The sequence below is a fragment of the Camellia sinensis genome, chromosome 15 (genome assembly GCF_055761805.1).
Source record: "Camellia sinensis isolate YWXY chromosome 15, ASM5576180v1, whole genome shotgun sequence".
NCBI classification, from domain to species: Eukaryota; Viridiplantae; Streptophyta; class Magnoliopsida; order Ericales; family Theaceae; genus Camellia; species Camellia sinensis.
In genome coordinates this window covers 98,379,391-98,394,956 of record NC_138975.1, presented here as the reverse complement: position 1 = coordinate 98,394,956, position 15,566 = coordinate 98,379,391, and the positions used below count along the sequence as shown (strand labels likewise).

Sequence of the window (15,566 nt, the reverse complement as noted above, 5' to 3'; positions counted from 1 at the left end):
AAGCCGAAAACGAACTTTGCTCCAATTAGAATAAAGCTCTAGGTGAGTTCTACCTTTTTAACAAAGAGACTATGGTATAAAGATCAATAGATTGAGAGTACCTGGAGGTTGAATGTGAGTTTTAGAGAGAGATGGTCTAGATTTAGGGTTTTGAGACGTTTAGAGGAAGAGAGATATGAAAAAGTGATTTAAAAAGTGACTTTTCGGAACTGATATATGCATAGATCGCTCAAGCGACCAGACACAAAAAGAGAAGCCGCTAGAGTGAACAAAGTATCGCTTGAGTGAAGAACACCACATTCCCAGTATATTTGCAGGCCCGCAAAAGTATTGAGAGTTCTAAAACACCGCTCGAGCACAAGAAGGACCGCTCGAGCCAATACCGCTTGAGCACAAGAAACACTGCTCGAATGAAAAATGCCATACTCCCAGTAATTTTGCAGACTTGCAAAAATACTAGAAGTTCTTAAAGTTCGCTCGAACAAACAAGCCAAAATTTGGGCAATAACAGTTTTGAAAAACTAACTCCCAATTTGTTTCAAACACAGCCAAGACACTTCAATAACTAAACTCAACAAGTAATAAGATGGAAGAAAATATGAACAATCATTAAAATAAAAAATCTCAGATTCAAAATAATTAACGTGTCGCGTTTAAATCAAAATCGTTATAATAATAAATAATTTATATTTTAAAAAAATCTCAAATAATATATTTGTTAATTTACTCAATTTGTTATTGAAGTCCTAAAAAAAGGTTTACAATGTATTTACTTGTTTTGTATTTATTTATTTATTTATTTTGAACAACCAGTCAACTTAGCAGTCAGCACCAAATTGTCACAGCACTACCACCAGTGGTGTTCAAAGAATGGATGGGGGAAAGAAGTGAGGGTTGTTAGGTGATTAAATATATATATATATATATATATATATATATATATAATATTATAATTAATAAAGAGAACCGTCACATAGCGTCTAGATCAAATAATTTTTTCTTAAAATCACACCATATGCTGGGGAGATGGTCTGATATTTGTATATTTAGGAAGGAAGAGAAGGAGAGGAGAGTGAGAAGAGAGATGGGGTGGAAGTCGTGTTTGGTGGAATTGGTGCCATTTGCAGCGATGGTGATGGTGGAATGCTTTGATGTTGGCCTAACTACACTCAGCAAAGGAGCCATGTCCAGAGGAATGAGCCACTTTGTCTTTGTTGTCTACTCTAATGCTCTTGCCACCCTCATCCTCCTCCCTGCTTCCACCTTCTTAGACAGGTCTCTCTCTCTCTCTCTCTCTCTCTCTCTCTCTCTCTCTTCAAATATGGATCATCAATATTCAATACCCAATCTCGTTTTTATTTGCCTCAATTTAATTTCTTGTTACTTGCAGAAAAAAGAGGCCTCCTCTCACTCTGTCTCTCCTCTGTAAATTCTTCTTCCTCAGCCTTATTGGGTCTGTAAGACTGTAACTGCTTCTTAACAGCTTCAATTGATTGAATCAAGAAATGGGTTTTGTTTCCTCTGTAGAGGAAATTAACAGGCTTTTTTTTTTTTTTTTTTTTTTAATTTTAGGATCACTGTGATGCAAAATTGTGTATTTACTGGGATAAATTACAGCTCTCCTACCCTTGGATCTGCTATGAGCAACTTGATTCCTGCTTTCACTTTCTTGCTTGCTGTTATCTTCAGGTTTGTTTTCTTTTTCTTTTTTTACTCAAACGCCATTCAATAAGTGAGGGTATGAGAGACACTGTACATTTATGAAGTGTTTGGTTGAGTGGAATGATAATTGGAATAAAATCACCATTCGTCAATTTAGGAAAATGATCATTCTATTAGGAGATTAAGGAAAAGTTTTTCATTCGTGCCTAAATTATTCCAGCAAACCAAATTATGTATGGTTATCCGGCCCTAGATATAGCAAAAGATTTCACCTTGAAAATCTTCCAAAAACAAATTAAGGTCTTTCTTTTAAACTTATAATCTTGCAATCGATAAAAAAAAAAAAAAAAAAAAAAAAAAAAAAAAAAAAAAAAAAAAAAAAACAAAATGTGGAGACAATTAGGGTATGGGACAAGCAATAAACCCAGAAGTTTTGGATTCAACGCTCGCTAATGTAACCGATAAATGTGTTTTGTGGTGGATTATATCAACTTGTATGTACAGACTTGTTTGTTCATGCTTTGTTGTTTTCTTGTTTCCTCTTAGGATGGAGAGGTTAGATTTGGGAAGCACAAGAAGTCGGGTAAAAATCATGGGGACGTTGGTTTCAATTTCAGGAGCATTGATAGTAACCCTCTACAAGGGTACTCCAATAGGGTCCTTGCCTGTTCAATCCCCATCACTTTCCTCTCAAGATTCTCCCTTCAAAATGTTGGCAACTGAAAGCAATTGGGTTCTTGGAGGCCTTTTTCTTGCAACAGCTAGTCTATCTGTCTCAATATGGAATACTTCTCAGGTACTATTCAAAGTCCCACACACAAAAACTCAAACACACACATTATTCATTTTCTTAATAAGAGGACTGCAGCGGTATCAATGGCTGATCTTGCTAGATTCAAAATGGCAAGGAATAGATGTAGAGTAACTTTTCCAGAGTCGAAATCTGTAAGATTAGCTCAAACCGGTTTGGAATTTAGGCTTCAGAAGAAGTTTGATTATACAGAATTCAGAGATTTGGTAGACTTAATTTATAAAGTCACCTGATTCGATCCCTTACACTGATCATATTGCATACTGATTTTGAAGGCAGCAATTCTTAAGGGGTACCCATCAGAGCTAACCATAGTGGCATTCTATTGCTTGTTTGGGACCATTCAATGCGCAGTTCTTACATTATTTGCAGAAAGAAACAACCCAAATGCTTGGAAGCTAAGTCCTGATATTGAGCTCATCTCTGTCATCTACTCAGTAAGTCTATATACAAAGAGAAACATTTCTTCATTTATTTATTTATTTATTTTATGTAATTCTTGCATTCTTCAATTCTAATTTGAGGGTTTTTTTTTTTTTTTTGTGTGTATGCGCGCGCGTGTGTGTTTCTTACTTTTGTAGGCTGTTTTTGGAAGTGTTGTGACATTTTCAGTAGTAACATGGTGCATACATAAGAAAGGTCCAGTGTTTGTGGCGATGTTCAAGCCAATAAGCATTGCTATTGCTGCTATACTTGGTGTTATTTTCCTTGGTGACACACTCTATGTTGGAAGGTAATGACAAAGCAAAAACAGTATTTTATTATTATTTCTTTCACAGCTACCAGTCTATTTGAAAAATGATTAAAATGAACTAATCAAAATAGATTAATTACACGTTTTCCATTCATGGATACAGACATCTTCCCATGTGATGAAGTTTGACTTTTCCCCTTGGCTTAAAGTCATCATAGGAAGATTTGGGTGCAATAAGGGGATTAGTTTCTTTGTTCTTATTGTTCATTTTTAAATGTTAAAAGAAAAATAGGAGAATGAAAATGGTGAGGCTTGATCTAGGCATTACGCCTAGTAATAGACCAACCCTTTGTTTCGAGAAAGGGTTTTGCTGGGCGGTTTAAATTGATGATTTACAGTAGCAAGGCCGTGTTTGGATGTTCCATTAAAGCAGAGTCAATCCATTTCTTGCATACTTCCTGGGAAAGTAATTATCCATTCTCTATTATGGCGCCACCACATAAACAAATGACCTTATATGGTTGCTTATAGCTATTAAATTTAAAAATTTGTATCTGGAAATTTAGTGTAACTTTTACTTATAACTTAATAAGTTTAATCAAATTGATTATTGAGAAGTAGTAGAAGGAATGCTTTTTGCATGTGCTTCTTACGCTTCATTTGCTTGGGTGGATAACATCTTCTAATGAAAAATATTTTTTTGAGAAAATATTTTTCTATGTTTGGTGGTGGTGGTGGTGGTGGTGGAACGAAGGTGGAAGTAGAGGTGGTAGCATGGTGGTGGGGTGATGGCAATGGTGATGCCAATAGTGATAGTGGTGGTAATGGTGGAGTGGTGGTGGAGGTAAGAGTGGTGGTGGTGATGTGATGACATTGATAAAATTTTAGTCTAGAAAACGTTTTTTGTTTTTTAAAAATAGAAAATATTTTCTACTCAAATAGGTTTATTTTTTATTGATCATGAAAAATGTTTTTCATTGACTTTAATTTTTCATTGTATCAAACATTAAAAAATATAAAAAAAATAAAAATATTTTCCGTCTAAACAAACAAAATTTTATTATTTAGCTTTTAATTTGTAAGAAGTTGCATGAAAACAAAATTAGAAGAACATATTCTAAAAAATAAAAAATGAAAAAGCTTTCATGACTCATAATATGATGTATATTGTTAGTTTTTTTTTTTTCTTCTTTTCAATAAGATATTAGAGGATTAATAAATTAGATTATAATGAAAGGACCGTCGTTTCATTTCATTAACTCGAATAATAAACTCCTTAGTGTTCCATTATAGCATGGATTATTGAGCCAGCTGTGTATTGATTGGTTGCAATGTATTAAATATCTTTATTTTTTATTTTTTAAAAATTTTTGTGCAGTATTATTGGAGCAATTGTAATTGTGATGGGTTTCTATGGAGTGATATGGGCACAATCCAAAGAAGAGAAAAAGGCAATTAATGGAGTTGATGATGATGGGCTGCCTTCAGTTTCATCCTCAGACAAACACAAAGACAAGACACCTCTCTTGCAGGCTCACTGGGTCGCATAAATGCTTTTAATATGATGTTCCCCTTTTTTTATTTATTTTCTTTTGAAACAAACAATGTACTATGGAGGTAAAATTGCTGTAACAAGGTAATGTAAGTATTGCTGTAACAAGGTAATGTAAGTATTGATGTAAAAGCAAGAAAGAAAAAGGACAAGAAAATGTTCCCTTCTCATTTTATGGTTTTTATTTAGAAAAAATTCCATTTAAATAAGAACAAATTAAAAATAATTGTATTTTCATAGAAGTATAACAGAACTTGTATCTAGTGCAAGTGAAATTTGTAACACAACTCACTTATTTCTAAGGATACTTATAAAAAAATGTAATTATTTTGAGTTATTTTCATTTAATGCAATTTTCCATTTCATTTACTAACAAGCCACAAAAAGCACCAACAATGCATATGGACAAGACCAAGACCCATTTGGAATCACATTATATCATTAAACTGGATCTATTGTAGTAATGCATATATTCTTAAAAAATTTCTGTCATTTAATTCTATATTTGTCGACATTTTATTTATAGGGAGTTCAAGAGGTTGAAATCTCATGACATAAAACATAATAAAAGAAAACAAAAATGAAAACACGAGACACAGAGATACAGATTAGACAGAGACATACAGATTTCTCAGCTTCCCGGTGTCTTTCTTGTCCATTTCAGACTTTCTGGTAAACATCATATGCATCTCCAAAATGAAATTTCTATCAATTTCCTGAATCGCCCTGTTAAATTCATGGAAAAAGAAAAAGAGAAAAAACATTGAATGAACATCAACTACTTTAGTTCCTCCGCGCTCTTCTATGCTCCTTACAAATAGTAGAAATCATCGATCCTACCAAGATACACACCAGACTACTAAATTGATATACTTACACTCTCAGCACCTCCTCACTAGACAATATCTTGAAATCTACCAACAAATTGCTAGCTGAAATGCATTCCTCATCAAAATCAAAAATCAAAAATCAAAATCAGGGTAGCTGGAGGCGAAGGGGGATGATCTGATCTCATGACTTGAGATCATCGGACATGGCAGAAGGTATACAATGTGTTGTGAGGATGTCTAGTGTTGCTGCTTTGGCTACCTTTGTTCGAAGGACCACTATCTGCAAACACCACATGCATGACTAAGCAAGGCAATCCTACCAATCTTTTTAGAGTATGAGCAGAGAGTGAGATTGAGATACCTGTTGGTAGTCCAAATCAAATTTCAAAAACTCATCACCACAGCTCTCAACCATGCTAACCAATCTCTTGAGATTCTTCACGGGTTGACCATTGAAAGCAAGAACCTATGCACACACACAAAATAAAGGCATTTTAGCAATTGCCGGTTTGAAGCATTCCATTACCAGCATCATGAAAATTTGTGCATCCATTAGAAATTTCTGACCTGAGTGTTGACAATCTCCTCGTATCCAATGTTGATGTCAGCTACAAGAACCTTTTATAAAAATGACCAGAACAAATGTCAATGCAACAAAGCACATTCAGGTCTTAACATCATAGCTACATAGGCATAAGATAAGCAATTACGATTTTTCTTCTTCTTCTTCTTCTTTTTTTTTTTTTTTTTTTTTTTTTTAAAAAAAAAAAAAAGAAAAAAAGAAACCTGAGAAATCACAACAAGCTGCTCATCTTGTGATTTGGGCATTTCATGCAAGAGTTTGTCCAACAGCTTGACTGGAGCTTCGTATTCATAATCTTTACCATACTGACAAAAAGATGCAGAAAGAGTTGAGACAATGTATTATAATGAAAAGTTCGAAACTTGACCATGAAAAAAAAACATGTAGCGCAATAGCAACTCTAGAATAGACTGTTAGATTGTGTCAATGCTCATGCAAGTTTTATCTGAGTAGGCATAATATAACACAATAGATATGAATGCAGCTAGAACCAAACTTTGGCATAAATACATGGTATAATATCAGAGCCTTAATGTCATTTTGTAATGTGTTATTACTCTTTATATCTGCTTTTTATCTAATATAATGTAAAGAACGTCATTTCATAAACTTCTTTGTACCCCTACTGTTTTAGATTGGCAACCACCATTCCAGCTTTCTCAATATCAATATCTTGACCCAAAACATGAGATTTTAGGGCTTTGTAAAATCAGTCGTTCAACTCTCACCAAAATTGCCATCCGTCCATCCATCTCATCGACATCTTTATTTCCACCTACAAAATACTAATTAAACACACCAGTTTCCCAAGGATTCTATTCCTTACAGAGGAGTTACTATAATTTTTATTTATAAAAAAAATTTCCGCAGAAAATTGGAAGACAATGAGATAATACACTAAAGCACATCTCAACTATTATATATCTATTGCAAAATTGTCATGAGTGATGATATCATGGTATGGATAATCTCAACAACAAACAAGATATGTAGAAGTTCTAGAAGATCTTTTACATTTTACACTTACAAAGTGACAACTATGAGACAGTTTTAAAAAATAAAAATAAAAATAAAAATTGACACTCTGAGAACTAAAGTTCTTTCTTCACAAGCTTAGGCAATCCAAGCCAGGATTTGCATAATTTGACTTCAATTTACTACCAATTCTTAGAATTTTACTAGGATTCCTAACTTGAAAGGTTTGAATGAACAAAGGTCAAGCCATTAGTGCACAGGTAAGCTTGTTTGCAGTTCCAAACTTCCAATCGACCTATATGGTGATTTCAAAAAGTTGCCTTTCCATTTATTTTATTTTGGTTCAACTACTTTAGAACACTTGATTGTCATGTTCCTAACAAAAGAATTCCATTGCCAGTTGCCATGTGTCCTTAACAAGATTGCTAAACTAGGTAAACTATTCTACAAAAAGGAAAACAAAGAATAAGAAAACAATAAAAAAAAAAAAAACAAGAACAAAACTTAACATAATAGAAAAACAAAAAAGGAGAGTCAGTTTGTTCTTCTCTTCTCTCAAAGGTTTGGTCCACCAAATTTTATGTGCAAGATGATAACCTCCTCAAGTCAACCTCTCTACCGTGAAGTCTAACTAGTTTGTGGTATATATGTCAGGCCCCAATCTTTGTTACATCACTTTAAAATAATTACCAGCAAGAACACATCAAAGTTTTGAGTTATGTGAGTTGTGTCCAATTTGTCTAATGCATTTGCGCACCAAACTTCTCTAGTTTCATAATCAAAGAGCCTTCAATTGAAAAAATCAACTAGCTGTCATCAAATGAAGCTTGGCACATCAAGGTAGGGACTGTGTTCCTATCAACATTGCCAAAAGAGTGTACTCCATCACCAAACTCCTCCATTTTGGTAAATGATAAACATCCATTTAAATCACATGTGGTTTGCATACTTGTCAATGACAACAAGTGAAGTCTAGTGACTATCGGTTTCTATATTACAAAAATACCAAGTGCCCAGGCCTCTTCAAGTGAAATCATATGCACTTTGGACAAAGCTAGATCCTTGTCACTTAAAACATGCTGTCCTAGAATTGGCAAAATCTTATTCTACATCAGTTTTTAATCATGGATAATAACATGGCAATAATAACAACAATAAAGCTTGGAGCAATTGGAAATGATCAAACTGCCAAGCATGATAATGTAGGTTCAAGTGTTCAATGTAACCACTTTGCTTCAGTTTGGGCTTGTGTGACTTCCCCTTTCAAAGAAATTCCTCTGTTTTTAATCTCTAAGGATTGGGCTGCTGTTTGCCAACCTCAGTGATAGATTGGTTTCTTTTTCGTTTTTCTTGTCTTTACTGTTTGGATTGCTGCTTTGATCTTTAGTCATTGTATGAGGACTTCTTGTCCTCCTCTCGTTTTCACTTTTGGTTATCAATAAAATTCTGTTATTGCTTGTTCAAAAAAAAACGTAACCACTTTGCACAAATCAATGTAAAAAACTAGGGTTGTCTACAGCACCCTCGAAGAAAGCCGCTTGAAACTAAAAAATTATGATTACGTTTGACATCTTTTTGTTCCTACGAGCCTCAATCAATTTGGTATAGTTTTTCTGAAGAGAACTAGTTGAACAATCAAAGGCTGTTGTGCGATTATCAGGCGATCTATTAAGGGCTGTACTCATCTTCAGCTGGTCAAGAATGTTGCCTCCCTTTATAGGGGAAAACCTAATTAATTGGACTTTGACTCTGACAAGCTTTGAATTTCATTGTGACTAGAAATAAATTCTCCTACAGCATGGCCAGCCTCTCCACATCAGAGTCTGAGAGGAAATGATTCCTACCTAAGTGATAGATGGTACTGAGAGAGGTAGTGTTCAGTAATGCTGTGTTTGGTTCATGGATTTGAGAAGGGATTTGGAAAGGGAAATGGAAAAGGTGTGAAATGTAGTTATAGTTCATTCACATTTCACCTACTTTTTCCCTTTCCCTTTCCCTTTCCCTTTCCCTTTCCCTTTCCCTTTCCCTTTCTATTTCCAAATCCCTTCTCAAATCCATGATCCAAACACAGCATAAAGCTTTCAAGTTAAACTCAGGTTGCAAACAAACCAAGCTGAACCAAGTATTGGCTTGTTTGAGCTTGGACCAGCAGATGTTGGAAAAGTTCAAGATTAGAGATGAAATGAAAAATATTTCTTTGAGCTCCGCACAGCCATAACTCACAAAGCTTGCAAGCCTTCCAGTTTGGCTTGATTAAAATGAAATCTGCCACAAGGTCTTCAACCCTTTCACACTCCTCATTTCCCAGTTAAAGCTCAAAGAAATGGCTAAAAAAAATGACATGCATAATCTAAAATACAGAATATAATATAGATAATATATATATATATACATCTTTTGACAAACAAAACAAGCTTGACATGGAACATAAAAGAAATTAATCCTCACCGCCACATGTTCACATGCCAGGCAAGCTAGGCACTGCTCAGGCTTGTCTGCTTTATTAAACAAGCTTAAATTAAGAAAAAAAACATTCAAAGTGAAATGCAAACCTCAGAACGCAGATATGGAACGGAAACAGTTGTAAAAACAAGTCCTGCAACGATGTAATATGAGGGTGGTCTGCCCTTGTTGTGTGCTGGAATCAGCCTCCTGTGACTCTTAAGTTTGACATTAAATTTCAGAGTTTCAGAATTGCGGAGAACTTTAATTGCTGCAATATCTCCGGTATATTTTTGGGATACAAGGTAACTAAAACCTATGCGCTCACCATGCCTAAAAGGAACTGAAAAATCAAAAGAAAAAAAAGTTAATACCAGAGCCTGGAAGCATATTGCAATGGAGCGGAAAAATAACCTGAATATGACCATCCCCATTTTGAAGGTTACAGACTCCAAATATCAAGACATATCAAGCTATAGCAGTAAAAATAACTTTTTTCCTTGTTTTCATTAAGTAACATAATTGCATGACACAACACCACAAAAAAGAGATCATAAATAGACTTTCAACAAATCCTGTGACATCATAACAAGAACTCCAAAGAAAGTAACAAGGCAATTGCTTCTCATAAAGAAAGCTACAATATTCATGTTATGAAAAACAAAAAGACTGACTTATACCCCCACAATGGAAGATGCAAATTAAACTTAATCCTAAAGCACAGCCATGAATTTCGATTGTGTAAAAATGAACCACCAAAAACCAATGTTGAAGCATTATACTCGAAAAACATTAATGAACTTCATTCATCAATATTAGTATAAAAACATTACATTTCACAATGCTTTTTACCAAGTGGTTAGACGATGAACTTCTCTAATTCTATGATTATCTATTATGACGAATTCATAAAAGTAACAATATCATAGATATGTTGCAGCAAAGAATGCAACTAAGTATAATTGTGCCAAGGCCAATCATTAATGAGAGCACATTTTTATTCAACCCTGAGCTTGATGGGGCTAAACTCTGTATTTACATTCTTATAGTGGCACAAACCACAACTAGAATTGTTTTTAAGTATTTGTCCTCTAGGTACTTGATCCTAATTTATAAGCCACATTATGATACAAAAACATAATATTGGTATCTTTCCAGGATGCAATTAGAGGATTTTGTAAGAGAACCTCATGGTAAAAAGTAAAAATGTTACTCCAAATTTCAGACATCAATCAATGCCAAGGTGTTATAAAAAGTTACATCAGCCACGAGTGTAAAAAACGAAGATTCAACTATATGGATCATGCAGCCTGGCAAGTCCAAGCCATCATCCCTACATTAATTATTAAACAATACCCAAATGTATTACCAAACATGTATCAGAATAAGGAGTGCAGCACCCAACCTAGTTTTATTATCAAAGATGACAAGAACAATGGACAATTGAAAAGTCATCAATGAGCAGTTTTAAGCATTGAATTATGCTATATTATATTGCAATACATATATATATATATATATCAATTGCAATTCTGATAAGCCACTACATAGACTAACCAAGGATTAAATCACAATTACGAATTGGAGTCATGGTATTTGTGACACTCATGCATGTGCAATGAACATTACACAAGTCAAATCAGATACCAGACCCAGGATTCTTTTCTTATAGCACAGCTTGAGGTAGTAGGGATACATATATTTGAACCTCAGAATCCCACAAACTAACATTATTGATGATCCTTAACTTCTTTTTTGAAGCAATAGAGAATAAAACAATACAAAGATAAATGTCAAGAAGATTATTTTTTCTTCCCACAATTACCTGTTCCATCATTGGCAATATCAACCCCATCAAAGCTGAGTATAATATCTGATGGCTTCAGGACCTCAGATTCCGTAGCAGTGGGATCAATTCTTCGTATACGAACACCTTTCTGATCAGGTTTCATCCCCATTGAAATTCGCATATCAGGATTTTCCATCTTTTGCCACTCAACCCCGAGTATTGGAAATCCTAGCACATAACATTCAATTATGACAATATAGCCACCGGTTTGTTCCATAATAAGAAAAAAGTGAAATACGATGACAATTAACATACCAGTGAAATATGACGGAAGATAGACCAAATATTCCTCAAAAACCTATAAAAATCAGAAGCAAATGCAAAACATGCAGAGATTCATGATAGATTGCTCCTATATCAGTTATTTTTCTATTAAAAGAGGGTATTTATTAACATGCATACAGCACCTATACATGATACATAAAGTTTAGAATTAGAGGACTAAAAGCGATTTATTTCCATCTCCATTTCTGTGTACTTCTTTGCTTGTGCTCAACGTTGATTGTTATTCCTTCAGACCTGATAACCAAATATGACTAATTGGTAGCAGGAACTAAGATCAAAAAGCAAGTACCTCTCATTTATCCATGTAGTAACTTCTACCAATGCCTAAATCACTGCTGACTGACATCAATGACATGGATTACATCATAAGCCCTAAATGAGAATGACAATCTCTGGTATGAGTTATTTCTTGACTTTATGATGATTTTTCAAAAAACAATATTTTTTTTTCTTAAATGATGATTTTTAAGAGGCAGCTCACATAATTGATCTAAGCTAAGCTGTAATTGAACTGGAGCTGTGATTGCTCAGGGATGGTGAGTCTTGACCCTGCCACCATTACAAGGATATAACCCACTTTTCTTGAGCTGATTTTACAATAACCATTTTGGTTTTGGACATATTAGTTCTGGAAAGAGTACAAAGCAAATTGAACCCAGAAACGTATTCTGGAATCTGCAGTAAGAAAAATATGATACTGGACTAAGCGTTTCTTTTGAACTGGGCTGATGAAATGCACAACACTAGTGATATTGTCCATCAATCCTGTGCTGTCAAACCTAATTACCTGTATGATATGCGGATTTAGATAAATATACACCAAACTACAAGCATTATGGAGGTGCCCACACTCTAATAGAATATTGGCATTAATACTTCCGTGCTCTCACAATCCTCTTTTGCTCATGTAACTTAGACATCATTTGTTTGTGTGTTGATCTCAGCAATTTGTAAAACAAATAGTCTGTTTTTAATACATCCTCCTACAGCTATGCATTAAATCTTATCAAAATATTTATGCACTCACCCAGGATGACTCATCACGAGGTAGGATGAAGTAGAGAGGTATCTTAACTCTACTACTAGCGCATGAGTTGTCTACTCTAAGCATTGCTATTTAGAAATAAATGCTGCAATTTATGCTAATTAGGCTGTCTAAATTATTGTTTCTACATGATGTGTAGGTATTTTACAGTAACTATTGTTAGGAATTTAGGATGATAATGCCCATAGAAGGATTAAATGAAGCCTGTTTAAACATGATTACACAAGCATAGAGAGGTAGAATGTCATTTCATTAAAGGAAAAGTACCAAGAGACTGAATTCAGTACCTAGACTTCAAGTTAATGATTCTTACACAAATCCCAATAATTTTGGAAAGTGTATTTTTGGCTGGGATCATAGAAAAGATATATTTCTTTCCATGAGCTGAGAAAAGTGTAAAGAGGCTAGTATAGTCCAAAAGCCATTTCATTCTTCATTCAAGGACAATTATGCAAACTTGTATTATCCAATTTATATAAAATGACCTTCAATGCAAGGATTGACAACCCTCCATTCCCTTCCCCCATTGTATTCTTCATCTTCTTTCTCATGTTTTTCTCTACAAATAAGTTCTCTCCTTTTGAACCCGTAACATTTTACATATACACCAATTAGACAACAAGGGACCGATGCACAAATATACAAAGCTATAAAACCAGACCCTAGCACAAAATAATCAGAAGTAGCAAATAAACATACCTGTATATGCTCCATTCTTCTCATAATCCTGAATGAAGTGCATGATAACTGGCGTCGGTATGACATAACCTATATTCTCCACATCTTCATGTTTAAGGGACTGAAACGCAATACCGACACAATTCCCCTTATCATTGAAGGCAGGTCCACCAGAATTTCCTGAGTTTATAGCAGCATCTATCTGCACATGAACCATAACCAATGGTCATCGAGATTGGATAATGGGATGGCTATAAATACAATTAAAATGGCACAATAAGTCCAAACCTGCAACCCTAGAAGCTCAGTGGATCCATGAACATAAGAAAGAATCTCTATGCGTGAAACAACCCCACTTGTTACAGAAATTGTGTCTCCCCCAATTGGGTAGCCCACAACTGTCACCGCATCCTGAAGTGTAGGCAAATCCCCAAACTGCACAGGTGAAACCCCTTCCCAAAATTCATCACTCTCTACTGTAAGCATGGCTACAAGATCACATGCACCAAAAATTTACATTAAACAAAAAAAAAAGTTGCATCATTTCAATTTGCATAATTACAACTCATGATCAACATGAGTGCAAATTAAAGCAACAATCAAAGAACTAAAGCAAGTACTCAAACTTTCCAAACTTGCCATCAATACAGTAAGAGAGACATGCACTTAAAAAAGAAGGGAGTCCTATAATGCTTCATCTATTTAGCTATTAAAAGCAACACAGAATATCAAGCTTCATCATGCCCTTTTTCATTTTTCAACAATAAATGTTAACTGTAAATTTCACACCCAATAATTGTTCTAAGCCATTTTCAAACCCCTCTAAACAGCTTTCAAATTCAACCCATCATTTTCATTTACTAAATACAAATACACACAAGCACATACTTGGATATTGTTACAATAATCAATTACATAAAATCACATATAAGCCCAAACAAATGCTTCCCCAAAACAAGTCTTTAACAATAAACAATAGATAGTGAAATTCTCACCAATATCGCATTCAGTCCCAATAGCCAGCACAGTGGCTACATACTTGGTATCAGACCCTCTCTTCTTCAATTTCACCTGCGTATAATGTTCCACCGAATGCGCATTCGTCAAAACTCTCCTCCCACCAATCACAAACCCACTACTACTCGAACTGTACTGTCTCTTCCTCTGCCACGGCAGCGAGAAATTCGGCTCCGTGTGTGTACAAAACACCTTCACCACCGCGTCCATCGACGGCACTGCCTTCGCCACCGCCACACTCTCCCACCTCGGCGTCGCGGCGGCCGACGGTTGCTCAACCGAAACCAAATTATGAACGCCATTGCTCTCGATGCGCCGAGTCGGAGAGGCAACTAGGGTTTTGTCGGTCTTGTCGGAGTGGTCGGAGTCTTTGCGGGGACGGCCGCGGCGGCGGCGGTGGGTGGTGGCGGGGTTGTTGTCAATGAGCTCGACGTTGGTGACGGAGAAGACGACGTCGTTGTCGATGGCGGGAGAGGAAGATGAGGCTCCGCCGGCGCCTTCGCCGGCGGTGGTGGTGGTTGGGAAATCTAGGGTTTCGGTGAGTCGGTTTTTGGGCTTTCGGCCTCGTTTGCGCTTGTTGTCTCCCATCTGGGAATGTAGAAGTTGGTAGAGAGAGTTTTTGCGATTACTAGAGACAGGGAAGAGATGGAGAAGGAAGAAAGGAAATGCACGCAGAATTTACACAGGGTTAAGGCGGAGAAGGTTAAGAGCGTAAAAATGGTCCGCGGTCCGTGGGCGGTCCAAAGGCCACCCGTGGTTGGAGATGGGTCTGGTCCGTTTAGCCCTGCTTGTATTTAAGTTTGAATACTTCAGCTAAGGCTTGGGTCATTGTTTTGAAGGTTGGCTCGGGCGTTTGACTTGATCTGTAGTCTATTGACTCACTTAATACCCACTTAGGGTCCTGTCTGCACAGTATCCCGTGTATTTTTTAATAAAAAATAATAAAACTTTGATAAAAAAAAAAAAAAAAAGAGATTAGCCCTTCCTAGCTCGGCCTAAGCTGGAGTTCAAGCTTAAGCCCATTGAGCTTATCAAAGGCCCATATACCTTTGGGCTTGGGCTTGGGCTTGGGCTTGGGCCTAGACTTAATTTTTTAGCCCGTGGGTTGGTCTGACCCTGCCCGGTCTAAATTTTGGTGGGAGC

General features: G+C 35.8%; 2 protein-coding genes across 3 annotated transcripts; one reads left to right on the top strand and one right to left on the bottom strand.

Annotated features, from left to right (window-relative positions):
- Positions 1-849: 849 nt before the first annotated feature.
- LOC114323388 (WAT1-related protein At5g40240) lies at positions 850-4,889 on the top strand. Its single transcript, XM_082908932.1, has 7 exons — positions 850-1,275; positions 1,391-1,453; positions 1,573-1,689; positions 2,209-2,458; positions 2,749-2,910; positions 3,055-3,206; positions 4,546-4,889. The coding sequence occupies exons 1-7, from the start codon at positions 1,016-1,018 to the stop codon at positions 4,715-4,717; spliced, it is 1,176 nt and encodes a 391-aa protein (XP_082765058.1). The 5' UTR covers positions 850-1,015; the 3' UTR covers positions 4,718-4,889.
- A 300-nt stretch (positions 4,890-5,189) lies between these two features.
- LOC114323387 (protease Do-like 9) lies at positions 5,190-15,278 on the bottom strand. 2 transcript variants are annotated; one of them, XR_014356575.1, is made up of 10 exons: positions 14,402-15,256; positions 13,695-13,894; positions 13,428-13,608; positions 11,375-11,566; positions 9,660-9,892; positions 6,336-6,437; positions 6,117-6,167; positions 5,911-6,015; positions 5,597-5,829; positions 5,190-5,445 (listed from the first exon to the last, which is right to left on the bottom strand). XR_014356575.1 is itself a non-coding variant. In XM_082908931.1 (9 exons), the coding sequence occupies exons 1-9, from the start codon at positions 15,009-15,011 to the stop codon at positions 5,731-5,733; spliced, it is 1,773 nt and encodes a 590-aa protein (XP_082765057.1). In that variant the 5' UTR covers positions 15,012-15,278; the 3' UTR covers positions 5,190-5,730. The 2 variants fall into 2 exon arrangements, 1 of the variants encoding a protein (XP_082765057.1); XM_082908931.1 differs by having other exon boundaries at positions 5,190-5,829; positions 14,402-15,278.
- Between the last annotated feature and the right edge of the window lie 288 nt (positions 15,279-15,566).

Excerpts from the sequence above, each read along its gene's own strand:
- LOC114323387 (XM_082908931.1), bottom strand. The coding sequence starts at position 15,011 with ATGGGAGACAACAAGCGCAAACGAGGCCGAAAGCCCAAAAACCGACTC. Across the intron at positions 13,895-14,401 it reads TGGGACTGAATGCGATATTG|CCATGCTTACAGTAGAGAGT; the intron begins GTGAGAATTTCA and ends GTGATCTTGTAG. Across the intron at positions 13,609-13,694 it reads CTGAGCTTCTAGGGTTGCAG|ATAGATGCTGCTATAAACTC; the intron begins GTTTGGACTTAT and ends GTTCATGTGCAG.
- LOC114323388 (XM_082908932.1), top strand. The coding sequence starts at position 1,016 with ATGCTGGGGAGATGGTCTGATATTTGTATATTTAGGAAGGAAGAGAAG. Across the intron at positions 1,276-1,390 it reads GCTTCCACCTTCTTAGACAG|AAAAAAGAGGCCTCCTCTCA; the intron begins GTCTCTCTCTCT and ends TGTTACTTGCAG. Across the intron at positions 2,459-2,748 it reads CAATATGGAATACTTCTCAG|GCAGCAATTCTTAAGGGGTA; the intron begins GTACTATTCAAA and ends CTGATTTTGAAG.